Genomic DNA, 27195 nt, shown 5'->3' with positions numbered 1-27195 from the left:
CAAAATGAAAGATAAAAATTGAAATAAGAATGAAATTCTAATTTAATTTGCACAAAGAGTAAAATTGGAATTAATTAATTGAAATGGGGGTATTTTAGGTATAAAATGTTATTAAAATTTCAGTCTCCATCTCTAAAAATTTTAGGCTGTGTTTGGTTTATGTATGGGTAAAGACATAGACACAAATACACAAATATTAAAGACATATACATAAGAGACACAAAATTTTTACTTTGTTTGGTAACTATGCACAAGACATAACATAAATTGTAAATATCAATATTATCCTTATTTCTCCAAAAAAAATCACCACAGTCACTACTAATAAGGATAAAAGTGGAAAAACTTATGTCTTAACTTTTGTGTCTTAGTGTCTCAATAAAATAGCAGTACACAAATTTTATGTATTTGTATACCAATGTGTACTACCGTGTCTTTGCTTATTTTAGGCAGTGTTTGGTTGTTGTCTCAAAAAAATAGAGACATAGACACAAAGACACAAATACACATGAACACAAAGATACACAAATTTTATAACATGTTTGGTGATAATACACAAGACACATGTATTTAATTCAAAAGTTCATTTTATCCCCAAACTAAAACAACTCAAGTGTTAAAGATAAAGGACAATGATTAGAATTTTAAAAAATAATCAGGGATAGAATTGAAAAAATCTGTGTCTCATGGGTTGTGTCTTAGTGTCACAGCTTGAAAAAGATACACTAAATACATGTCTTTTATGTGCATCTGTGTATAACCGTGTCTTTTAAAATTTTATGTCTCAGCAAACAAACGGTGTATACGTACCACCGTGTCCATGTCTCTGATGGACATGGACATTAACCAAACGGAGCCTAAATGTATTTGAAAACCAAACATGAAATATGGGTGTGAGTGTGTCACCGTGTCTCAAAATTTGGTGGACACACCCACTAAACAAATACTACATTAGTTCTATGTGTCTCTATTTTTTGGAGGTATTGAAATACTGAAAATTTAGAAACAGAAATAAAAATTTAAATACCAATCTCTAAACTAATAAACATAATACTGAATCTCAATCTCTTAATCTCTGTCTCAATACCTCAAAACAAGTGCTACCGTAGTTAACTATCCTCTCCAACTTTCCAAAAAATTTTCAAATGTCAACCGACATCTCTATTGCACCCTATATATAGGTGCAATCGTGCTTATCTCGAGTGCTGAGGTAGAGAAATTCTTCAACCACATCACCCGAGTTGTTTTTTATTATATCTTAGGTGCACCCAAAATTTGTTAAAAAAATGCACATTATTTATCTGTGATATATCATTTGAGATCTGGCATTAATTAGCGCAGAAATTCAATATCCGAAATGTGATATTCCCATAAATAAAATATTTAATTAATTTAAATAAAAAATCATTATTATCTGTCCTTTTAACATTTTTATTATTTTTGTTTTTTATATTTTGACATAAGATGATGAAATTTAAATCTACAACCTGATACATTCTACTCGTTCCTTATAGTTTTAAACAGTTATGTTGATGCATTTCTTGGTTGTAATGTTCCTTTTAGAAAACTATTATATCAATCACCATAATATTATATGCTGTAAAATGTTAATAGAAAAGTTGGGTTAAATTGATTGTCCATTATAAAACATTTTATATTCCTCGTCATATTTATATTAACTTGGACAATATGAATGTAAATTTCGTTCACGGTCAAGCTTATTATTATTATCTCAAAGATTCAACTTTAATAAATTTATCAGTGTAAACAAAATTTAACTAGGTCACACAAGGGAAAAAAAACTTATATGACTAGATGATAGTATAAATTTTTATATCAAAATAAACCCCTTTTTTAAAATGAACTTTTTTCTCTTGGAAATAAGTCAACTTAATCTATAAATCAAGTTTATAAAGAACCGTCGAACTCAACTAGCATAAATATATACTAACATGAAGTCTAGAGTGACTAGACTAAAATTCTGAACTACCAAAAAATTTCTCATCTTTGAAACCCCCGGGGCGGGGGTTTCTCTATTTTTTTTATTTCAATCAGTAAATATAAATCAGATGATTTTACATTTTTGGGAGAGGTAATTCTAACAATGAAATGATTAACTCTGACTTGGCATGACCTTGATAACTAGTGCATGTTTCTCACGGAGAAGTTCTGGTGTCAACTGAATGAATAATTGTATATGGAGTAACTACTTTGTGGTCTCACCAGATGTTTCTTCTCCACTGCTGTGAATCAACTGAACAATAAACAGAAACAAACATTAAGATATTCTGACAATTGAAATTGAAGTTAAAAACTTATAGTAGAAGATGGAGTAGAGGTTCAAGAAGACAATAAGGATGAATATGGTGTTTTACCAAGGAACCCAGTTGCTCATATGCTTCCATCACTTTCGGATCTTCCTCGTCTTCATAACCTACTTGTACTATTCTAGGTCCATTAACAGACCAAAAGGCTCTTCGGCCTGCATCCTGCAAAACAATGACAACATAATTCCGACATGTCTAGGAAAGCAATATATCTAGAATGGCGAATCATACTATTCTAACAACCGTGTTTGGGAACTAACACTCAATGTGTAACTAAATCATTATAGAAAATAGGTGTTAGGTTATACTCAAGCCAAACAATAGTATTCATTTCTCTAAGAAAATGTAACATCTAAAACACCCATCCCATCCCAACCCATGATAAGTTCTTATAGTAACTAAAAGTAGTTTGTATATATATATATATATATATATATATATATATATATATATAATTAAAAAAAATTGTTTATTTTCCACATTGCTGCTTCATATTAGCAAACAATGATGAAGTTACTCTTTTCTGCCAACTTCCCCCACAAAGTTTCACTGTTTTGATGACAATAATTTTCTTGGATAGACTTGGAAAATGGAAACAAACATAGAACATATGGAGAAAAAATGGAAGAAAATTTTCCATATATATATATATACCTGCAATGAGATCAAGTATATGGCTTCCAAAGCTTGAGTACGAATTTCCGGATCAGTAACTGGCTCACGTTCAATCGAGAGAGCAGTCCCAAGTTCAAGTGGCATTTTTGATCGATCTTCCTCATTGTAGATCTACATAAAAACTACTCTATCAATGCAAGAGTCATGAAAAAAAAATGGGTTCTAATAAATGATGGTGCATAATCTGATTGCTATAAGTCCCAAGATAAAAAAATAAACAATTCATTTTAACATTCAGCACACGTATGCCATTCACAAATCACAACGAGGTCAGACAACAGACATGCTACTCATGCTGTACAGTGTACAGTGAACTACAGATATACATGAGAATTCAAATTACTGCCATATTGAGAAAGGAAATGGCTTAGTTCATAGCATTGTGCAGTTAAAACAATTTTGGAGGTGGTGGAAGGAGTGCTACTCCTAAATAAGCAGAGGAATATAATAATACTTTGACAACATAAAAGGTAGAAAGCATGTAACCTTGTTGCCAGCTACTGGAAGAAGTAATGCTGGCCAAAGAAACTCCGATACCAGAAGCAAATTTTGTAGTTGATTCTCAGCTTCAAAGCAACAATTGCGTATTGTTCCAGAGACCTACAGGAAATCAAACGTTGTACCAAATGTGTTACTGACTGAGCAAAGCTACAGCTCTAAACTTGACTATAAAAGTGCTGCTCATCTTGGCTTCTATTTTTTTTTTTTAATATAAATTTAAAAGTAAAGGCCAAAAAGTTGCTTCCTTTACCTGGAAACCTTAACTCACAAGTCCAATAAGCAAATTCAACACAAACAAAACAAGAATCCTTTACACATAATATACTCAGTCTAAAGAATACTGTCTTAAGGACACAAAACGTTGTTAGTTATGGCAGGTCCAAGTTCAAAACTTATATTGAAATTTTTTGAATATCATATAACATGTCATTACCCACAATAGAATTAAAAAGACACAATGCTAACATCGCCTAAGGCAGGGAAACAGAAAACATTCATGGTGCCATTATTATCCATACCCCTTTCTTTCTCAATGAGCTGTTTGAATCAAATTGTCTGATTATCTGCTTCAAGAGTCCCCGTTTTGGGTCAAGGAGAAGCTGCCTTCCTGCCTGCTGCTTTGAGATGTTGACAAGTATTGAAGCAACATGTTCAAAAGGATCGTCTGGCAAATGTTGAGGGAAACTTACACTCAATGAATATGATACTTGGTGAATGTTCTAAAGGATCATATGAAAGGCATAAAAATCTACGAAAATAAAAAGGCCAAGTTTTCTAGTACTGTCAAACTGTTGGACAGCCAATTATATGTTTCTATTGAGTCATTGTTATTTATTTATATCAAAAGAAAATCCACAAAGAAATACTTCTAGAACAATTGCCTGATCAAGTCATTGCATTAATTAATATTGCCTCAAACGTTTTATACGTAGAACGTGCAATAACCAGAAGGACGCACCATGATTTTCATGTGTCGTTCTACAAAATGATCTCACTAGCTTCATAACATACAAGCCATGTACCTTGTCATCTTCAATCTGACAGACCAGGGGAGAATAATCAATTCACGAGTCTACAAAACAAGCAAGAGGAAAAGAAAATGCAGTTTCTCTTTCCCCAACATATATAACAAATAACATGACACCTACACTCTGTAAATTTGTTAATGTCGTCAAACTAGAACACCTCTGCTTTTGCAATCATATAATACTCAATTTCTCAATACATACTTACATGTAATATAACACTATCCTCAATTTTGTTCCTCTCAAATTTCAATTAACCAGTATTTTTCTAGGTTAACCGGATTCAAGTCACCCTTAGAAGTTACAAATGAGAATGACCGGAACATATGCTTGGTGCAGACACAATGACAGATATGCTCGTTTTATATTAACTTATCCTGCATTCAATAAAATTTTGCAATCAAATTCTTTCTCTAAAAAAATAACAATACCTGAAGCAAGGAAGCAGAACCAGCATCAAGTTGAGTAAGATTCACCAAAAGCATCACAAGCAAACGAGAGATACTCGATTCTGGCTTGTACAAAACCTCCATAGCAGTTTTGACCATTCCACTCCGCACCATGTCCGCCGCAAGATTCGAATCTTGCGATAGATTCACCAGAGCTTCAGCCGCGGGTTCCGAAACCTCCTGAAAACGAGACACACAAACACCGGGTAACCGCATCAAAACCTCAACTCGAGTGAACGCAACTATTGCCGTTTGCACAAAAAAAAAAAAAAAAAGCAAAAACGACATGCTTGTATCAGTGACCTTGGGAGCGTTTAGGAGTCGTGACAGGGAAGGCAAGACGGTGTTTGCGTATCTTGCGAGTGAGTGCATCCCTTCATCAGAACCGGTTAGTCCCCGAACTATGTCGACGGCGGCCTTTGTTAACTAAGAAGAGCAGCGAAACGACGACGGAGGATTATTCGATTATACGACATAAAAATGAGCATAAACGACTTTGGAAAGAATGAAGCTAGGGATTTTACTTGCGGCGATGGAGAAGATAGGAAGGAGACGAGTTCTTCCAGCTCCGTCGGCATTCTTCTTGTTCTCTTGTCACACTCTGACTCTGCTGTACTCCACAAAGCTGATTGCGGCGGCTCTTGGTGCTACTGCCACCACCCTTTTAGAACTTTCTGGATACGACGCCGTTCTCCTCTCGTAGACTTTTTCTGCTTCAAATAAAAGTGGAAAGTGAGAATCTATTGCTTTTTTTTTTTCTTTTAAAAAATGATAACATAAATTATTCTTTCTCTTTTCGAATTTTTTTAATTTGAGTGGAATTAGAATTTTTTATTTTAATAAATTAAATAAATATTTTATTTATTGAAATAAATAATTTTAAAATTTATTACGAAAATACGTTATCTATCTTTATCTCGTTTAAAACTTTAAATGAGATAATTGTTTTAAATGAGATAATTTTTAATGTACTTCATTTACAATATTTTTTTAATTTCTATATATCTTTAAAAATAATAATTATTAATAATTTAAATTTGACCAAAATCCTTAAAAATAGAATATTTCAAATAACAGAGAAGATAGACGGTTTTATATAATAAGAAAGATGAGCGGTTTTAAAAATAGTGGTTAATTTACTAGTTCGCTTAAACAAGTGTGAGATTGGGAAATATCGTGGAAAACAAAAAAAAAAGGTAATTAACAGTGGACAATAATAAACGTGTTAAATGTTAATAATGTTCTATTTTTAAAATCATCCATATTTTCTATTGTATAAAACCGTTCATCTTTTCCATTATTTAAAATGTTTTATTTTTGAGAGTTTGGTCCAATTTAAATTATTAATATTTATTATTATTTTAAAAAAATATTTTTTTTATATTTACCGTTGTTACGATGGGTAACCGGAGATTGTTGGGCTGGACTCGTGAGGTGGCCCAATCGTCTGAGGAAGGAAGCCTTCGAGCGGGTCTGCGTCTTGGGGGCCTCCGTCCGACTTGTGAGTATGAACGAATGGGGGTGGTACCTGCAAAGACACTCCGATGCCTAAGTCAGCAAGGGTGTGAGCAGGGCTAGAGAGTATTGGAACTTAGAGATACCTGAGACGTGTCAGTGTATTTATAGTGGTAAACCAATAACCACCGTTGAAGTAGTGCCACTTTTTAAGGGGAATAACCGTCCCTTTATCTTAGGGTGGTTGAGATACGGCTCTTGGAAGTGGTTAGAGAGATTCTAGGGGCAGTTATCCTCTTGAGGGAGGGTTTATCTGTCAGCTGATCCTCGTACCGACTTCTTTAGAGCAAGTCGTGAAGATAACCGACTTCGTGGCATCTGGTTTGTGTAGTGTGAGGCTCAACCCCTTTGGGTTGGGCCCTTTTATTTGGATCCTGGGCCTTAGCATTGGGCCAGGGTATGAACAGTGCCCCTACTCGAGCCCAATTTCTTTTAAGATTTTGGGTTCGAGTATTCTACTCGGGGATGTAGCCGACTTGGGAGGGAACCGACGTGTTTGTTTGGAACCGACGTGACTTTCATGACTTTTGATTTTTCACAGTTACGCCTAATCAAACGTCGCGTCTGTTAAAGGTTCGCGTAGGTATTGATTACCTTGGTAACGGTGCACCCATTAATGACTGCCCGTTTTTACCATTATGCCCCTAACGTGTTTATAAATACTTTCCCTCTCTTTCATTGTTTCGTTTCTGCGATTTTTCAAATTTCCTCTCCACCTGTTCGTGAAGCATTCTTGCGTTTGAAGGCTTTCATTTCCTCCAACCTTTTTCAGATAAAAGTTAGATTTTTCTTCTTCTCCTTTTGCAACATGCTTACTGTTTGCATGCTTTTATTTTGCAGATGGATAGGTTGATTCGTAGGTTTCTGTTTGATTCCGTACTTCCCCTTAGAGACCATGTTTTTTTATTTTCTTTTCTTTTTCCTTTGTAGGTTTTACCAAAACCCTTTTTAAAAGAAATAAAATGTCTTCTATTGAAAGTCTTGCTCAGTGGGTCGATGTTACGGTCCTGGGGGAGGAACCTTTGGTTGACACTGATTTTCTTACTGATCTTCGCACTCGCCACCGGCTCTGCACCTCTGATGAGGATGAGCCGAAGTATGAACTACTTGCCCCGGGTCCAGAAGACCGGGTCTGCTTTGGGAGGGCTTCGGAGGCAGTCCCTCATTTCTTTTTTATGTATGAGAGCATGCTTACCCGCCTGGGCGTTTTCCTTCCTTTTTCTGACTTTGAGATGGATATTTTACGCCACTGCCGTGTTGCACCTACCCAACTTCATCCCAATTCCTGGGGTTTTTGAAAATTTATCAATTTGTCAGCCATGCTTTAGACTTTCCGACTTCCTTGAGGATTTTCTTTTTTCTCTTCCATATGACTAAGCCCTTTAGTGGGCAAAATAATAAACAACAATGGGTGTCCTTCCGGGCTATACAAGGTCGGAGGGTCTTCACCCTTTTTGATGAATCTTTTCATGACTTCAAAAATTATTTTTTCAAAGTGGAAGCCCCATATCTGGATACTAAAAAATTTCTCCAAGGGTCTCCGACCTTTTTCCAAACACAATTAAGTAGCTTTTATTTGTTTTCTTAGATTTTCGACTTGTCTGACTGTCTTTTTCCGACTTGTCTGACCTCTTGGCTACTACTTGTTTTTACAGAGATGGCGAGGAGGAATTCGAATGAGTCTTACCAGAGGGTCCAGGAGGCTAGGGCAAGGTCCCGGGCCAGGACTGGTGGTGTCAGGTCAGCTATCCCTCCCCCTCCTCCTCCTCGAAATTTGGGGACTCCTTCTGAACCTATTGTTATCTCTTCTTCTGCTCCTTCTCAGCCGTCCCCTCCCCCCCGATCCTCCCCTGAGCCTGAAAGGAAGAAGCGCAAGGCTTTAGAGCCTAGTTCTTCTTTCGAGGGTGAAGCCAAGGTGGATGCCCCTGAATTTATCCGGAAGTACATCTATCCTCATGCCCGTATAGGCTTGGATGATGTTTCTATCTGGAACCACCTCACTATTATGGCTCAAGAGAGTATCAGGGCGGCGGAGGTGTGCACCAAATTTCTTGATATTTTCGAGAAGACTCCTCTTAGCTCTCTTGGTTCGTCCTCGAGGGCTAAAGAGTTGGAGGAGAGACTTCTTTTATATCAAAAGCATGAGAAAAAGTTGAAGGAGGAGGTCGCCAAACTAGAGGAGGAGAGGAAGGATCTCCAGGAGAGGGAGAGCAAGTTGCAGGCCCAGTGCAACATGGAGGTCAGTTTAAGGCTGAAGGCGCAGGAGAGTTATTCAAGCCTTTTTGAGGACCTTGTGGTTGTAAAAAAAGATCTGCTGAATGCTCGGACTGCCTACACCGAGTTGGAGGACTCTATTGCCGAGGGATCTGAAGAGGCCTGGAGGATTTTTAAGGAGCAAGTCGGAGTCATTGCTCTTGGCTTGGATCTCTCTCCTTTAGATCCTGACAAGGTCGTCATTGATGGTGCTATAGTGACTCCTCCTGCCCCCCAAGTTGTTTCTGAGTCCAACTTGAAGACTCGGGGGCAGAGGATTATTGAGTCCCCTCCTCGCTCAAAGGATGCTCCGAGCTCTTCCAAGGTTCCTCCGACTTCCTCTCCGTCTCCTATGGATGCCTCTCTCCCTGGTCCTGACGCTGCTCCGACTATTCTTCCTAGTTCTGGTGGTGATCCATCTACTCCTCTGAAAAAATAAATTTATTGGCTATATGGGGGCCCGGCCTGTGGGTCCCCCTTTTTTAAACTCTTTTATATTTGTTTGTTGGTGGTTGTGGTGACTAAACAATTTTCTCTGGCCTTTTAAGGCCGTAAACAAAAAAATATTTATAAATACCCTTTTTTGGACAAGGGTTTTAGTTTTTAAAGAAATACCCTTTTTGGATAAGGGTTTTAAAGAAATACCCTTTTTGGATAAGGGTTTTAGTTACCTTTTGCATGTGCATGCTTTTCTGTTTGTAGTTTTTTGAAAAACCCTCTTTTTGATCTTTTTAGTTTTGGAAACCTTTTTCCTGGCTGTCTGTCCTTTTGGGTTCCTCTTCGCTTTAAGGACAGCTTTTAAGCTTTTTCCTAGGTTTTTCGATCTCTTTTTGATTATTCTTTATACTCAACTTTGTTTTGAGCTTCTATGACTTAGGTTATTTTTGCGACGCGTTTTCTTTTCTACTCGGTTTTGTATTTCGACTTATAAGTCGGCATATCCCCGAGTTTCTCACGATCAACTTTTATAATCTCTTTACACCGACTTGTACCTCGTCGTTTTATCCTGACGACCATCTAGGTCGGTTCATGGGAATTTCACGTTTTGTCGAGCTTAAGTCGGCGCGTTTTGTAGGAAAAAAAATAAACGAGAAGGAATTTATAAGAGATATTGTAAAAGATCTTTATTTATTTGGGGGGGGGGTACCTTACTGCTACTAAGGGCTTTTGACAGCCTATTTTCCCTTAGCCTCTACTATGATGCCTCGTTAAAAACCCTTCTCCAGAAAAAACCCTTTAACTTTCGGGAAAAAATCGTGAAGTTGGGAAAAGAGTACATCAGTGAGTAGAGTTCGCTTTTAACTGTAGTACCTTTTCCAAGCATGCCACGATCTTGGTAACTCGGCGCCGCTTAGGTCGGTCACCCTATAATAACCTTTTCCTAAGACCTCGCTGACTTTGTAGGGTCCTTTCCAGTTGGCAGCGAGTTTTCCTTCCCCCGACTTGTTGACTCCTATGTCGTTTTTTATTAAGACCAGATCGCTTAGTGCAAAACTTCTTTGAATGACTTTCTTGTTGTATCTGGTAGCCATCCTTTGCTTCAGCGCTGCTTCTCTTATCTGGGCTTGTTCTCGGACTTCGGGGAGCAATTCTAGCTCCTCTTTGTGCCCCTGTATATTTCTGATTTCATCATGGAGAATCACCCTTGGGCTTTGCTCGCTGATTTCTACTGGTATCATAGCTTCTATCCCATAGACAAGTCGGAAGGGCGTTTCTCCAGTGGCAGATTGGGGCGTTGTTCTGTAAGCCCATAACACTTGTGGGAGCTCCTCAGCCCAGGCTCCTTTTGCATCTTGTAGCCTTTTCTTTAATCCTACCAGTATGACTTTGTTGGCTACCTCGGCTTGTCCATTTGCTTGCGGGTGCTCCACCGAGGTGAACTGGTGTTTAATCTTCATACTGGCCACCAGACTTCTGAAGGTAGAGTCAGTGAATTGGGTTCCATTGTCTGTAGTGATGGAATATGGTATCCCATATCTTGTGATGATATTCTTGTAGAGGAACCTCCGACTTCTTTGGGCTGTGATGGTAGCCAATGGCTCTGCTTCTATCCACTTTGTGAAATAGTCTATTCCCACGATCAAGTATTTAACTTGTCCTGGCGCTTGGGGAAAGGGACCTAACAAATCCATTCCCCATTTTGCGAAGGGCCACGGAGAAGTTATACTGATGAGTTCCTCGGGGGGAGCCACGTGGAAGTTTGCATGCATTTGGCATGGTTGACATTTTTTCACAAATTCTGTGGCATCTTTCTGCAAGGTCGGCCAATAGAATCCAGCTCGGATTACTTTCTTGGCAAGCGACCTGGCTCCGAGATGATTTCCGCAGATCCCGCTGTGGACCTCCTCTAATACCTCGGTGGTTCTCGAGGTCGGTACGCACTTTAATAATGGTGTTGATATTCTTCTTCTGTAGAGAATATTTTTCACCAGAGTGTAGTGTTGTGCTTCCCTCCGGATTCTCTTAGCCTCTTTTTCCTCTTTGGGGAGGATGTCGAATTTCATGTATTCGACCAAGGGGTTCATCCATCCGAGGTTTAGTCCGGTTACCTCAAGGACCACTTGCGTTTCTGCCGTTTTTACCACAGATGGTTCCTGGAGAGTTTCCTGGATCAGGCTTCTGTTATTCCCTCCTGGCTTGGTACTTGCTAACTTGGATAGGGCGTCTGCTCTGCTATTTAGATTCCGAGTTATATGTTTGATCTCGGTTTCCGCAAAGCGCCCAAGATGCTCCAGAGTTTTTTCCAAGTACATCTTCATATTTGGGTCTTTTGCCTGATACTCTCCACTTATCTGGGAGGTCACTACTTGGGAGTCGCTATATACCATCACTTTTGTAGCACCGACTTCTTCTGCCAACTTCAACCCGGCAATTAAGGCTTCATATTCTGACTGGTTATTTGAGGCTGGGAATTCAAATTTGAGGGAAACCTCTATTTGGGTTCCCCTTTCGTCCATTAATATTATGCCTGCACCGCTCCCTGTCTTATTCGAGGATCCATCTACATAGAGTTTCCATATCGTTGGTTTTTCCTCTTGATCTCCTGCGTATTCTGCTACGAAGTCGGTGAGGCATTGGGCTTTAATTGCTGTCCGAGTTTCGTACTTCAAGTCGAACTCGGAGAGCTCTATTGCCCATTGAACCATTCTCCCTGCAACATCCGTCTTTTGGAGGATTTGCTTCATGGGTTGGTTCGTGCGGACTCTTATTGTGTGAGCTTGGAAGTAAGGCCGTAGCCTTCGTGAGGCTACTACTAAGGAGTAGGCAAACTTCTCTAGTTTGTGGTACCTTAGTTCAAGGCCTTGTAGAACTTTGCTGATGAAATATACTGGGTGCTGACTGACCTCATCTTCTCTTATCAGGACTGACGCGACAGCCCTGTCTGCTACAGATAAGTATAGGACGAGGTCTTCCCCAGCTATAGGTCGGGTCAAAATTGGCGGTTGACTCAAGAATCTTTTGAATTCCTGGAATGCCTCTTCGCATTCAGGAGTCCACTCGAACTGACATCCCTTTCTTAATAAGGAGAATAGTGGAAGGGATTTTAGTGCTGATCCTGCCAAGAATCTGGAGAGAGCTGCAAGTCGGCCGTTTAGCTGCTGGACCTCTTTTAAGCAAGTCGGGCTTTTCATTTCTAGGATAGCTCTACACTTATCGGGATTCGCTTCGATCCCTCTTTGCGTCAGCATAAACCCTAGAAATTTTCCAGCTTCCACCGCGAAGGTACACTTTGCAGGATTTAGTCTCATCCCGTGTGACCTTATGGTGTCAAATACTTACGAGAGGTCTGCTAAGAGGTCGGCCTCTTTTTCGGTTTTTACCAGCATGTCGTCTACATAAACTTCCATTAGTCTCCCAAGGTGGGGAGCGAACACCTTATTCATCAGCCTCTGATATGTGGCCCCTGCATTTTTCAATCCAAATGGCATGACCACATAGCAGAAGTTAGCTCTGGGCGTGATGAATGATGTCTTCTCCTGGTCTGGCTCATGCATCGGGATTTGGTTATATCCCGAGTAGGCATCCATGAATGACAAGTATTGATACCCCGAGCGAGAGTCTACAAGGGTGTCAATGCTTGGAAGTGGATAAGGGTCCTTAGGACATGCCTTATTTAGGTCGGTGTAGTCGACACACATTCTCCATTTGCCATTTTGCTTTTTGACTAGCACTACATTGGCTAGCCATGTTGGATATTTAACTTCTCTGATGAAGCCGGCTTCTAGAAGTGCCTGCACTTGCTCTTCCACTACTAGAGCTCGTTCTGGGCCAAGCTTACGCCTTCTCTGTTGCACAGGTCGGGACCCTGGGTATACCGAGAGTTTGTGGGACATGAGCTCAGGGGCTATTCCGGGCATGTCAGAGGCTTTCCAGGCAAAGAGGTCGGAATTGTCTCTTAGGAGTTTAGTCAACCTTTGCTTTAGGGTTTCCCCTAGGTTGGCTCCTATGTTGGTGTTTTTTCCTTCCTCTTCGCCGACTTGTATTTCCTCAGTTTTTCCTCCCGGCTGTGGTCGCAGCTCTTTTCGGGCCCTTGCACCTCCGAGCTCTATGGTGTCAGGTTCAGGCTTTCGTTATAGCATTTTCTTGCCAGCTTCTGATCTCCCATCACCGTTGCTATTCCCGCTGAGGTTGGGAATTTCATGCAAAGGTGGGGAGTGGATACCACCACTCCGAGTCGATTAAGGGTAGCTCTGCCGATTAAAGCATTATATGCTGACCCTACGTCGATGACTATGAAGTCTACACTCAGAGTCTTGGATTTTTTCCCTTTTCCAAAAGTGGTGTGGAGGGGCAAAAATCCCAGTAGTTTTATCGGCGTGTCGCCTAGTCCGTACAAGGTGTCGGGGTAGGCTCTTAATTCTTTCTCATCCAACCCTAGTTTGTCAAAAACGGGCTTGAAAAGGATGTCTGCTGAGCTTCCTTGGTCTACTAGGGTTCTATGGAGATGGGCATTGGCTAGGATCATAGTAATTACCACTGGGTCATCATGCCCAAGGATTATTCCTTGCCCATCTTCTCTTGTCAATGAAATGGTGGGAAGGTCGGATGACTCTCCTCCGACCTGGTAGACTCGCTTGAGATGTCTTTTGCGAGAGGACTTGGTGAGTCCCCCTCCCGCGAATCCTCATGAGATCATATGGATATGTCTCTCCGGGGTCTGCGGTGGTGGGTCTCTTCTATCCATTTCGTCTCGCTTTCTCTTCCCATGACCGTCCGACCTTTCTATGAGATATCTGTCGAGCCGACCTTCTCTAGCCAGCTTTTCTATCACATTTTTAAGGTCGTAACAGTCATTTGTCGAGTGACCATATATTTTATGGTACTCATAGTAGTCGCTGCGACTCCCCCCTTTTTTATTTTTAATAGGTCTGGGAGGAGGCAGTCTTTCGGTATTGCAAATCTCTCTGTATACATTCACTATGGAAACCTTTAGAGGAGTATAAGAGTGATATTTTCTTGGTCTATCGAGACCGATTTTTTCCTTCTTTTTGGGTTCCCTCTCCCTCTCTTTTGTTGAGGGGAGATGCCCAGGTCGCCAACTCAAATCTCTCAGCCTAGCATTCTCCTCCATGTTGATGTACTTTTCAGCTCTTTTCTGTACATCACTTAAGGAGGTGGGGTGTCTTTTTGATATGGATTGTGAGAAGGGACCTTCTCTAAGCCCATTGACTAACCCCATTATGACTGCCTCGGTGGGCAGGTCTTGGATTTCCAAACATGCTTTGTTGAACTTTTTCATATAGGCTCGTAAGGATTCTCCGACCTCCTGCTTTATCCCAGGAGGCTTGGCGCATGTTTTACTTTGTCTTTCTGGATAGAGAACCTCATCAAGAACTTCCTTGAGAGGTCTTCAAAACTGGTGACCGACCTCGGGGGGAGGCTGTCGAACCAGTTCATCGCCGCTTTCGACAAGGTTGTCGGGAAAGCTTTGCATCGTAGCATCAGAAGCATCAGTCAGATACATCCGACTTTTAAAGTTGCTTAAATGATGCTTCGGATCTGTGGTTCCGTCATAGAGGTCCATATCGGGGCTTTTAAAGTTTCTTGGAACTTTTGCCCTCATTATGTCCTCACTAAAAGGATCCTCCCCTCCTGGGGGCGACTCTTCTCTGTCGTCACGGGAGTTCCGACCTTTGAGGGAGGATTCTAACTTTAAGAGTTTCTTCTCTAACTCTTTTCGTCGATCCATCTCCTCTCTTAAGTGCTTTTCTATCTCCCTTTGTCGCTCCCGTTCCTGTTCTAGCTGTTCCAAGCGACTTTGGTGGACATGGACTAATCCCATAAGTTCAGTTGCGTGGGACTGTCCGTCCTTCTCCGAATCGCACCCTTCTGAGGAATTCACCTTCGAAGTTTTGACTCCGGAGGTACCCTCTCTGTGTTGATCGTTGGTTCCCTGGTGGAGGGTTAGGTCCACGTCATTATTTCCGGTGTCCAGATTCTCTTGTTCGGAATCTGTCTCCACATGACCCTCCTCAGGGGATCTGTCCGCCATCACTGGTTGATCTCTCGGGTCCCCGGCAATGGCGCCAATGTTACGATGGGTAACCGGAGATTGTTGGGCTGGACTCGTGGGGTTGGCCCAATCGTCTGAGGAAGGAAGCCTTCGAGCAGGTCTGCATCTTGGGGGCCTCCGTCCGACTTGTGAGTATGAAAGAATGGGGGTGGTACCTGCAAAGACACTCCGATGCCTAAGTCAGCAAGGGTGTGAGCAGGGCTAGAGAGTATTGGAACTTAGAGATACCTGAGAGGTGTCAGTGTATTTATAGTGGTGAACCAATAACCACCGTTGAAGTAGTGCCACTTTTTAAGGGGAATAACCGTTCCTTTATCTTAGGGTGGTTGAGATACGGCTCTTGGAAGTGGTTAGAGAGATTCTAGGGGCAGTTATCCTTTTGAGGGAGGGTTTATCTGCCAGCTGATCCTCGTACCGACTTCTTTAGAGCAAGTCGTGAAGATAACCGACTTTGTGGCATCTGGTTTGTGTAGTGTGAGGCTCAACCCCTTTGGGTTGGGCCCTTTTATTTGGATCCTGGGCCTTAGCATTGGACCAGGGTATGAACAACCGTGAAAATGAGATATATGAAAATTAAAAAAATACACATATCTCGTTTACGGCAAAATATATTAAAATTTATCTTGTTTACCTTATAAACAAGATAAGGAAAGATAACAAATTTTCGTAATAAATTTTAAAATTATTTATTTCAATAAATAAAATATTTATTTAATTTATTAAAATAAAAAATTCTTAGAATTACTGTATTATTTTTCATTTATCTATTTAACTCTTCATTATTTTTTCTAAAAAGTTTAATTTTCTCAAATACCTTATTTAACTGTTCATTATTATTTTAATACATTTTCTTTTATTTTCATATATATTTTTGGTTTATAATAAGACCAAACTATTAAAAGAGAAATATCCATGTTATTAATTGATTTCATCAAGTAAATATTAGAAAGAAGAATTGAATAGCAATAGTTGAATTAATTTTAACATATCATTAAGCAAATACTTATATAATTAACAAATTATTATAAATGCAGACAGTAGTCTTTAACTTTGAACCAATCAAATTTATTAGCAAAATCTTATTTTAATTTTTATAATTAATTATGTTCTAAACTGAATCTAAATTAGTAAAATATTTAATTTTAGTTTTAACGAAGTAAGAAACAGAAACCAAAAGGAAAGCGAAGCCCTAGCTAGTAGGTAGATATATATATTGCACATTAATCGGTGAAGAAAAGCAAAGTTGATCCTACGCTAAGCAAAGCAAAAATGTCAAAGGGAGCAAGAGGCCAATACTGGACAGATGCAGAAAAGTTAAAAGCTGTGTTCGAAGTTTTCATGATTGATCGCATATCGCTGCTTCTCACCATACTGGTTGGCAGGGCTACTTGCGATGATGTCAGCACATGTACATCCCCCAACTACTGGTACCTTTCTCTCATCACCGCCTTAGCTGCCACACCGGCTTTCTGCTTGTTACCGTTCCCCTATAGGATTATTGTGTCGCCGTGGAGCGAGAGAATCTTGTTCTTGCTGGAGCGCCTGTTGGTCTTATTCAGCCTTGCTTCGGCTCCCAGGGGATCTCCCTTTTTTATTTACAGTTTCATCTTGTCTCTGTTTTCTCTCTGCGTTGCTGGGGCCTACTTCGTCTTCTACCTCGACCAACTTTCTCTTCTCACTTGGATTATCAATATGTTTGTAAGTATCATATATGATTTTATTTGTTTAATTTGATGATTTGTTTTGTTTTAACTTTCCAGGATTTAAACTCAATACGATTTGTTCCATGTATCAATTGAATTAAAATGACTATCTATATTTTTGGTAGGATTACAATGAAATCAAATTTCTTGAAATTTGCAAAGGTCTTGGCAAAAATATCGGGAAAATAGCGTCAAGAACCGCTGAAAACTGTATTCGTGAAATTCGCAAAATTCTTATAGTAGAATATAATAATAGCGAAGGAGAAGTTATTAGGAAGAATTTGTGGCAATTCTTCTTTTCCTCTCTCAGCATAGGAAGAGACCATGAAGAAGAAGAAGAAGAAGAAGAAGAAGAAGGAGAAGGAGAAGAAGAAGAAGGAGGAGAAGGAGAAGAAGAAGGAGAAGAAGAAGGAGGAGAAGAAAATAACAAGAGCGACAACAGAAAAATGGGTACTAACAAAGACGAGGACGAGGTCAACATGATGAAGAAAGAAGAATGTATCAAGTGTTGTGAATATGAGGCAAGAATGGTGATGAATGATAAATGGTGGAGAGATATGATGGTAGATACGATTATTGAAACAAAGAAAAAGCAAGAAGAAGAGCGAAGAAAGTGGGAGGAAGAAAAGGCTCAACTTGTTGGGAAACTCTCAGCAGCAATAGCAACGGCTGAACTCTATCGAAACCTATTGCATGATGGTATGGCTGATTTATGGAAAACCACTTAATTAGCTCAAGTTATTCAAACGAATAAAGTACATTTTATTTATTTATTAATTTTAAGTTGTCATTATTATTTTGCGAATTTATGCATCAGTATGAGTTTTTTCCCCTTCAATATGGTATTTGTTATGTTCTAATTTGCATGCATTTGTTTAGACTACGGTGGTTTCGAAAATTGAATGAGAATCTTTTTAAAATAATTGTTATTTCCTGTAGAATGTTTTAGTGTTTTACAACTCCCATCAATTATTTAGTACTAAGGAGTTTCTTAACTGAATTTAGTTGAACGCACCAAATCTTTTTAAAATGAGACTATTTATATGGGATTGTATCTAGAGACGAATCATATATCTAGTGGAACCAAATTCTAATCAACGTTAAATATATTTTAGAAGTGACGAAACTTGCTAACAAACATCTCAAAAGTCAAAAGATTTTATTTATCTATAAAGAAGCCATTTGATAAAAATGTTAAAAATGTCTACTTTTAAAGTTATTTTTTAAAAGTTAAAATTTAACACATATAATTAATTAAACTGTATTATTTTATTAAAATTAAATCGGATAAATTAATTTATCTAAAAAATTAATAAATTTAATTTTAACCCGGTATAAATTAATATCTATTTATAAAAAATGATTATAATATTTTTATGATAAAAAATGACTAAAATACTTCTATTATATATATATATATATATATATATAGTAAAGTATCGTTTTTGTCCCCAACGTTTGGGGTAAGTCCTATTTGTGTCCCTAACGTTTAAATCGTCCTATTTGTATCCTTAACGTTTACAAAAGTGATTCAATGTTATCCTACTATCAATTATACTAACAAATCAGATTATATTTTTCAATTATTCTCACTTGGATGTATTCATTCTCAATTAGGTCTCACTTGGATGTGTTCGATTTTAATATTATACCCATTATTTGTGTTTAGATTCAATTATGTCCCTAAAAAAGTGAATTATGTAAATGTTGTAGGAATTAGTTTCAACATTTGATGAGTTATTTTTCGGAGTAGATCATCGATTCTATCACAGACATTTGTATTATAACTTCAAGAAGAGATTTTTAAAACTCAAACTAAAGCGCTCATGATGTGTAATTGACGGCAGGATAACATTGAATCACTTATACAAACGTTAGGGATACAAATAGATGATTTAAACGTTAGGGACACAAATAGGATTTACTCCAAACGTTGGGGACAAAAATGATACTTTACTATATATATATATATTAATTTTAAAAATTCTAAATCCTAACCCTATGATAACAGAGAAAAAAATTAGAATTTAAGATTTTTAAAATTAATATATATAATTAATATATATAATAAAAGTATTTTAGTTATTCTTTATAATAAGAGTATTGTAGTCATTTTTATAAAAAATAATATTAATTTAGACTATTTTAAAATTTAATTTATTATTTTTTAGTTAATTTAATTTGTCTAATTTAATTTTGATAAAAATAATATGATTTAATCAATTATATGTGTTAAATTTTAATTATAAAAGAATACTTTTTAAAAAAAAAATTAAACCTCTTTTACCAGAGTGGCCCTATTTATAATACCACCACAGTCACACAGGTAGAATTGGACCAGATGATTTTTTACTTGACCAAATATTTATCCCTGCGCTATGATATATTGATTTTCCTAAGTCTGGAGTCATACAGCACTAACTTGATAAAATTTTTATTGTTTAAAAGTAATTTATAAAAGCTTATTTTTAAAAGATAATTTTTTATATGTGTAAGCAACAATAATATATTTAATAAAATAATTTTTAAAATTTAAAATATTATAATAAATATAAATATAAGAATTAAATTTATAAATTAATTAATATATGAGAGTATATTATATTTTTTTCTTTTGATAAGTATAAATTAATTTTTAAAAATATTCTTATTTTTTAAAAGCTATAAGCACATATTTTATTTACAAATACAAATGAACAATTTATACTTTTCAAAAATATAAGTACTTTTTTTTTTAAATTTTACTAAATTAAGTCTGAGATATATTCAACAAACAACTATTTTAAAAAATAAAAATTGTAAAAATAATAATTTTTTACTTTTTCTTATTTTTTTATAAAATTCTAAAAATAAAAATAAAAATACAAACTAAACAGAGATAAAGTCATATAACATGAATTTTAACCCCTTTTTTTTCCCTCCTCCTTCTTTAAATTTACCTAATAAATCTAACTTAAACGCGCGCATGCAGTCTATATCCTGAATTGCCGAGGATATACAAGAAAGCCAAAGCCCTATTTATCTTATCTTGTTCAGATCAGATAATGAATAAATAGACCCTAACAGTAGTTTCTCCTCATTCATATAATTTTGTGAAAGAATTTAAGTGGCAATAATTAATGGCAACAAAAGAAGAAAGGTTGTTAATGGCGGAATTTAATGCTTTCTTGTTGGATCGCATAGCGCTGCTTTTCGCCCTCATCGTTATTCCGGCCACCTGCAATGCTTCTTCCTTCCCCAGCATCTGGCAGATTTCTCTGACAACGGCCTTTGCCATGACACCGGCATTCTACTTGTATCGCTGGCTACACTCCACGACGACGTATCCGCCGCTGTGGATTGAGAGAAGCCTCTTCTTGGTTGAGCGGTTCTTGCTGTTTCTTAGCCTTGTTTTCGTTCCCATGAGGCCACTTTATACTCTTCTCACTTGGGTTTTTTTTGTGGTATTGTCTCTTTGCGTTGGTGGAGTGTACTTGGCAAGCTACCTCTACCGGGTTATTTATTCTCTCAGTTGGGTCTGCAAGTTTGTAAGTACCTGAACCATGCTATTCAATTGTGTTTTCTAATTTCTTCTACGATTTTATAACTTGTGACTATGTTTCAATCATACACATCAGAATAGTCATATGAAAGTAGTTCTTTTCTGGAGCTTGTTTTTGGATTTGAAGTTTGCACTCATGAAGAACTTTTTGGTTGATTATTCAAGAAAAAAAAAAGGAATCTGGTTTCAATTATTTGATAATAGGTCCGCACTGGAGTAAAATATGTTACCAAATTAATGGCCTGAGATTGAAATTAATTATCTGTGTATTATTGTTGGTAGGGTTACACTGATAACTATCTTGGTGCATATGCATATGGTGGCATAATAAGTAAAAAAGGAGAAGAAGAATACAATGAAGACAACGACATAGGCCAAGAAGAAGAGGAGAAAAATAATGACAACAATGACAAAGATGACGTTGTTCACGTCAATAAAGAAGAAGAGGAAGAAGTGAGGGCAGAGTGTTTGAGAAACAATAGAAAAGAAGAATGCATGAAATGTTGTGAAAGTGAGGTAATGTTGCGCAAATGGGATTTGTACAAAGAAGAACTGAGAAAGTGGGAGGAAGAAGTAGTAGATTGGTACCAAAGAGAACGAAGAAAATGGGATGAAGAAAAGGCTCAACTTGTTGGAAAACTCTCAGCAGCAATAGCAACTACTGAACTCTACCGAAACCTATTGCATGATGCCATGGTTATGCACTTCATGGAACAGTAAAAGGGTTAATACTCAAATTCGTCGTGAAAGACAAGCATCTTCATTTTCATCTCCGAATAATTTTTTTAATTAAATTAGTCCTTGAAAAATAAAATGTAAGTTAAATTAGTCATTCCATTAATTTGATGATAACGTGTCACGCCACGTGACAGGCTAGGCATACGTGGCATGTCACGTGTCACTTGTCATGTAAAAAAGTTTTTTATAGTCAAAATAGTCTTTGAAAATTCAGACGTAAGTCATTTTCATCTCTCAAATTTTAAAAATTAGTTAAACTAGTCCTTATATAATTTTTTTTTATTTTTTTCATAATATTAAATTTAAAATATTTTTTATACTACTAATTTTAATAGAAATATAATTGACAAACAAAACATTAGGAATTATATCTTTTCTTTTTAAAAATTTTTTCAATAAAATTAACTCTCTCTTTTAATTCTTTTTAAAAGCTCTCATTCTTTTCTATTCTAAAATATTTTTCTTACATTATTACATTTTGCTGGAATATATATATATACTCAAAATTAAAATGTATGTATTTATTAACCTAAACAAAGTTATATGTTCAAAATCAAAATTTATGTATGTTAACTCAAACAAAGTTATACCACTATTTTTTTTTTTACTACATCTTTTTTTTTTTCATTACGGTATTATTTACGTATAGGATGTAATGGTAGTGATACTTAGAGTCAAAATTCAAGAAGATCCACAAATTTTGCTTCAATTTCAAACTTTACAAAATATTGAAAATTTGTTACTTTTTTATTATTATTATTATTATTATTATTATTATTAATAAATTGCTTCTTAAGCGTAATACGTGCAAAGATCATAATAAACTTTTGTGTGTTTCATATGTTTGAGATAGATTATATAATTTTTCTTTTAATTTCACAAGTCAATGAGATAAAATAAAACAGAAAACATTATACCTATGCATAGTACAGACTACTCTACACCAGTACATTATATAAATAGATATATGTTTCGTATTAAAATAAAATTCCTTTTGTTTTAAATGAAATATTTAAAAAATTATATTAGAATATTAAGATTCAAAAAGTGATTCTATAAATTAGTTTTTCAATTACTGGGTTTTACTATATAAATTAAACAATAATAAGAATTATAATTTAAAAAAATTTAAAAGATTAAAAACTTAAAATAATTACTATATTATTTAGTAAAATTTAAAATATTAAATTTTAAATATATAATCAACAATGATTTGATAAAGTCATTTAAATAAAAAAATTCACATAAAGAATTACAATTTGAAAATGTAAAATTTTAAAATACAAATGACAAAATAACTTTATAAAAATTTAATTATTTTTATTATTTTATGTAAAGAGAATTTTATTTATTAAGGTTTAAAAAATAATATTAAAATTAGTAGTATAAAAAAATATTATAAATTTAATATTATAAAAAAATTATATAAGGACTAGTTTGACTAATTTTTAAAATTTGAGGGATGAAAATGATTTACGTTTGGACTTTCAAGGACTGTTTTAACTATAAAAAACTTTTTTACATGTCAAGTGACATGTGCCACGTGTCACTGATCTGTCACGTGGCGTGACACGTCATCGTGCAACGTGGCACTTGACGTGACACGTCATTATCCAACTAACGGAAGGACTAATTTGATTTACATTTTATCTTTCAGGGATTAATTTGATTAAAAAATCATTCAGAGACGAAAATAAAGATCGCATGATCTTTTAGGGACGAATTTGAGTATTAACCCATAGTAACAATAATAATTTAGTCCAGAACATACAAAACTGCTACTTTCTTTTTCCTTTTACGGAAAACAAACTCACTGGTATTTTAATATTGGTGAATTATACGGTGAAGATGTAAGTTTATAGATTTTTTTTATGAGATGAAAGAGAAATTGAAAAAGGTAGGACCACACTTTGAATAATAATAAAATAATAAAAAATAACTATAAAAAATTATTTTCTCTCTTTATACCACTTCAATCTATATAATAGAGTGCCTCTTTAATATTTTGTAAAATTTATGAATCCCGCAACTTTTTTAATTTATAAATTCAAACCAATTGAGCTCATCTAAAATGAGAAGATTGGTAAAGTAATTAAATATATAAGTAAGAGTTTAATCATTTTTAAATTAAAATAGTAAAATTTATACATAATAAAAATTACATAAATCTAATGATGATTAGTTCATTATTTTATTATCTTACAATTTTTCTCATTTTAGAACATTTTTTATTTAGATTTTGGTAAAACTTTTATAGCATAAATTTTAATAAAAATATCAAAATAATTTTATAAAGATATTTATTTAGTCACACTTTAAAGTATAATTTATAAATAAAATAACGATTTAAAGGAAATCATAGCATTTTTAGATTAAAAAAATAATATTTTTATAATATGCTATAATCAAATTCTATAATCTACCATCAAATAGTTAAAAGAAAACATATTATAGAATGGGTAGGTATTTGGTGGTCAAGATTATAATGACTAATAGTGGCTAAGTTTTGACTGATCAATAATCGCATGACATGTGAAGAGTTACGTGAAAATTGTTAGTTAGAGTGATAGGCCTTTATTGTTATTGATTACTGTAGGACAACAGAGTAAATAAACTGATCAAAATGATGTGTATATTATATGGATTTTTTTTTTAAGGAAAAAAATTTATTAGTGTTTTTTGAGTGGATAATTCCAAAATTTTAATGGTTGGGCCTTAGTGTGAAAATCTATTATAATGTTGGATCAATAAAAAGGTTATGAACAACCAACTTGGGTTGATCGAGTGGTCAGCTCACTCGTCCAAAAATAGGAGACTCGAACCCGCAACCTCTTAATTTTAGTATGGAGAGACTATGCCATTTGAACTATAACTCATTGGCATATTTATGTGAGTTCTTACTATTAATATATTTGTGGCATGAATTATATGAGAGTGTAAATTTATAAAATATTAAAATTTTATAAAAAAATATTTTTATTTTAAATAAAAATAACTATTAAATAGTATTGTTGATATTATCATAGTTATTATTATTTTTGTTCTTGTTATTATTTATATTATTATTATTATAAGAGAAATAATAATTTTATTAATGCTATGCCCTAATATTTTTAGAATCACATTGTATAAATCTGGTTAGACTTTTATAAAAAAAAATTTATTATCATTATTTGTTATTTTAAAATTTAAAATGTAAAAAATTTATACTAAAATGCCACATTAGAAGGTTATATATATGTTATTTTTTTCGAAAACAAAATTTATGGTTTAAATTTATATGTTTGTAAATATGTAATTTTATTTGAGTTCCAATCAAATACAATTATACAAAATATGAATTTCAGTTTTTGTTAATTTTTATTTTGTTTTTATTTTTTATTGTAACATGTAAGAGATAGTAGTGGCTTTGGTCATCAAAAAATTTTAAAAAACTATGTCTACATATAGGATATATGTCTACAAAAATAAAAAAATTATGTAATTTAGTAACTTTATATGTATTAATTTTTTATTATGTAATGAGTTTTCTCTAATATTTTTTATTTAACCAATTTATTATTATACACTCAAATTTTTGTACTTATCAAATTAGTTTTTATATATTTATCTCTATATCTATTTTTAAAAAAATTTATTTTTTTAATAATAACATATTTAACATTTATATTATTATATAAAATATTAGTAATGACTTACAGAATTATGTTCTAGTAATTATATTGTGTATCTTAGATGTTATTTTTTTGTAAAAAAAATACTCAGTCTTTTGTTTAATTTTACATCCTTAAAAAAAAAAATTACCTAATTTTTTTAATCCTAACTTATTTAATTCCAGCTATCATTTTATTTTGATATTTGTAACTTATATTTAATAACAATATTATACCTTTCAAGTAATTAATAATTTATGATTTTTTCAAGTAATTTTAATTAATAATTTTTGTAACTAAATGCACTATAAATTTTTGGTCCATTATAATTTTATAATATATTATTGATATTGTTGTCTCTTTTATGTAATTGTCATATCAAAAATGATATTACAAAAAATAATTTATAACATTTTTTTTATATTTAGATAAAACAAATTCAATAACTATATATTATTCCTAAATTACTTTTATGTAATGAAAAAAATGTAAAAATAAATTAAAAAATTTGTTTATAATTCGACTCCTCCATATTAAAAATCTTAGATCCCCTGGTAATCTAAATACAAAAATATTTTATACACTATTATGATTAAAATATCTTTTACCGTAATTTTACATGAATATCCTAAGAAAATACGAGTGACTCTTTTTCTTTTATATTTTTACGTTTCATACTTGTCAATGCCTATTTCTTCTTTAGTTTTAAAACTTATATCATGGAATTAACAAATAATATGTATAATCATGGATATATAAATTAAACAATAAAGAATTTTTAGTTAAATAAAAATTAATAAATTAATATCTTAAAAAAGAATAAACATTGATAAAAACTAATAAATCTACTTCACAGATCGTGGTAATTTTGCTAATTTTTTATTTGTTTCTTTAAAATTTTATACAAGGACCACGTTTTATATAAATATTGAGAGGGAAAAAAATTAATAGTAAATTCAGTTGTAAGACAATCTAGTATGATTAATTTTTAACTAATTTATTTAAATAAATTATAAAAGGTATGACATTATGAATTCAATATTTACGGATATCAATTTTAGTGGATTCACAAAGTAAAAAAATAAATCTTATTACTAAAACTATTATGATGATTTTTAATAAGAACAATGTTGTATGATTAACAAGTATTATTTTTTGTCAGCACTTAGCCAGTAATAATTTGTACCCATATTTATAAAGATTTTGTACACAATAAACATACAATTTATACCTATATTTATTAAAATTTTGCACACTTGAATCATTACTATTTGCACTCAAAATTTTCAGCATTTAAACACATAAATTAATAATATTTATCTCTTAAAAATAATTTAGTATTTATATTCACCAAAAGATGAACAAAACTACTAAAAATTACTAATTTTCAAAAATTTCTCTTTTAATAATAATAATAATAATAATAATAATAATAATAATAATAATAATAATAATAATAATAATAATAATAACAAGAACAAAAATAATAATAACTATGATAATATCAACAATATTGTTTAATAGTTATTTTTATTCAAAATAAAAATATTTTCTTATAAAATTTTAACACTTTATAAATTTACACTCTCATATAATTCATGCCACAAATATACTAATAGTAAGAGCTCACATAAATATTACATGACTAATATTTTTACTCGTAATAATATTACGGAAATATAATTTTTTTAAAACTACGGTCTATTTTATTCTGACAGTATAGATTATGCATGGCACAAAAGATTTATAAAATCAAACTATTTTTAAAAAAAAGTCGTAAGTTGATAAAAGTCTCTGGATAAAAAGACCAATATATCTGTAAATAAAAAATCAAATAATAAGATTTTTAGTTATTATTTTTATATGAAAAAGTATAATTTTTTATTAATAATTAATTTTAACATTTGTTATCTAAAATTAAAACAATTTAACGTGTATATTTTTACATTTAATTAGGTGTTAACTGTTAAGTCTGTTGCACAAATAGAAATAATTAATTTTTATACTTGCTATTTAAAAATAATATTTTTTCTCTCTATGTATATAAAAATATAATTAGATATGAGCATAAAAAAATTATACTGATAGTTATAAAATTAACTCAAAATTAATTTTTTTAAAATAATTGAATCTTGATTCTAATTTTTAATTATAACATTAGTATTCTCTCCAAATTATATGTAATAAATATTTGAAAGAAGAGAAATGAAAATATAAATTAGAAAGATAAGCGGTGAAAATTTAAAACTAAATAAAAAAACTAAAAAACTATGAATATAATAACAATAATAATAATATTTT

The 27195-nt window shown here is 33.8% G+C and overlaps 1 protein-coding gene across 1 annotated transcript; it reads right to left on the bottom strand.

Moving 5' to 3' along the window:
• Positions 1-1907: 1907 nt before the first annotated feature.
• On the bottom strand, positions 1908-5753 carry LOC112734080 (uncharacterized). The gene is made up of 9 exons (XM_025783277.3): positions 5502-5753; positions 5281-5403; positions 4960-5157; positions 4462-4540; positions 4022-4167; positions 3489-3602; positions 2982-3113; positions 2376-2489; positions 1908-2254 (listed from the first exon to the last, which is right to left on the bottom strand). The coding sequence occupies exons 1-9, from the start codon at positions 5553-5555 to the stop codon at positions 2207-2209; spliced, it is 1008 nt and encodes a 335-aa protein (XP_025639062.1). The 5' UTR covers positions 5556-5753; the 3' UTR covers positions 1908-2206.
• Between the last annotated feature and the right edge of the window lie 21442 nt (positions 5754-27195).

Source organism: Arachis hypogaea, chromosome 3 (genome assembly GCF_003086295.3).
Source record: "Arachis hypogaea cultivar Tifrunner chromosome 3, arahy.Tifrunner.gnm2.J5K5, whole genome shotgun sequence".
NCBI classification, from domain to species: Eukaryota; Viridiplantae; Streptophyta; class Magnoliopsida; order Fabales; family Fabaceae; genus Arachis; species Arachis hypogaea.
Note: the sequence above shows the minus strand (reverse complement) of the source record. Positions and strands in the feature narration are given on the sequence as shown.

Excerpts from the sequence above, each read along its gene's own strand:
- LOC112734080 (XM_025783277.3), bottom strand. The coding sequence starts at position 5,555 with ATGCCGACGGAGCTGGAAGAACTCGTCTCCTTCCTATCTTCTCCATCG. Across the intron at positions 3,114-3,488 it reads TTCCAGTAGCTGGCAACAAG|ATCTACAATGAGGAAGATCG; the intron begins GTTACATGCTTT and ends GTTTTTATGTAG. Across the intron at positions 2,255-2,375 it reads ATGAGCAACTGGGTTCCTTG|TTGATTCACAGCAGTGGAGA; the intron begins GTAAAACACCAT and ends TTTATTGTTCAG.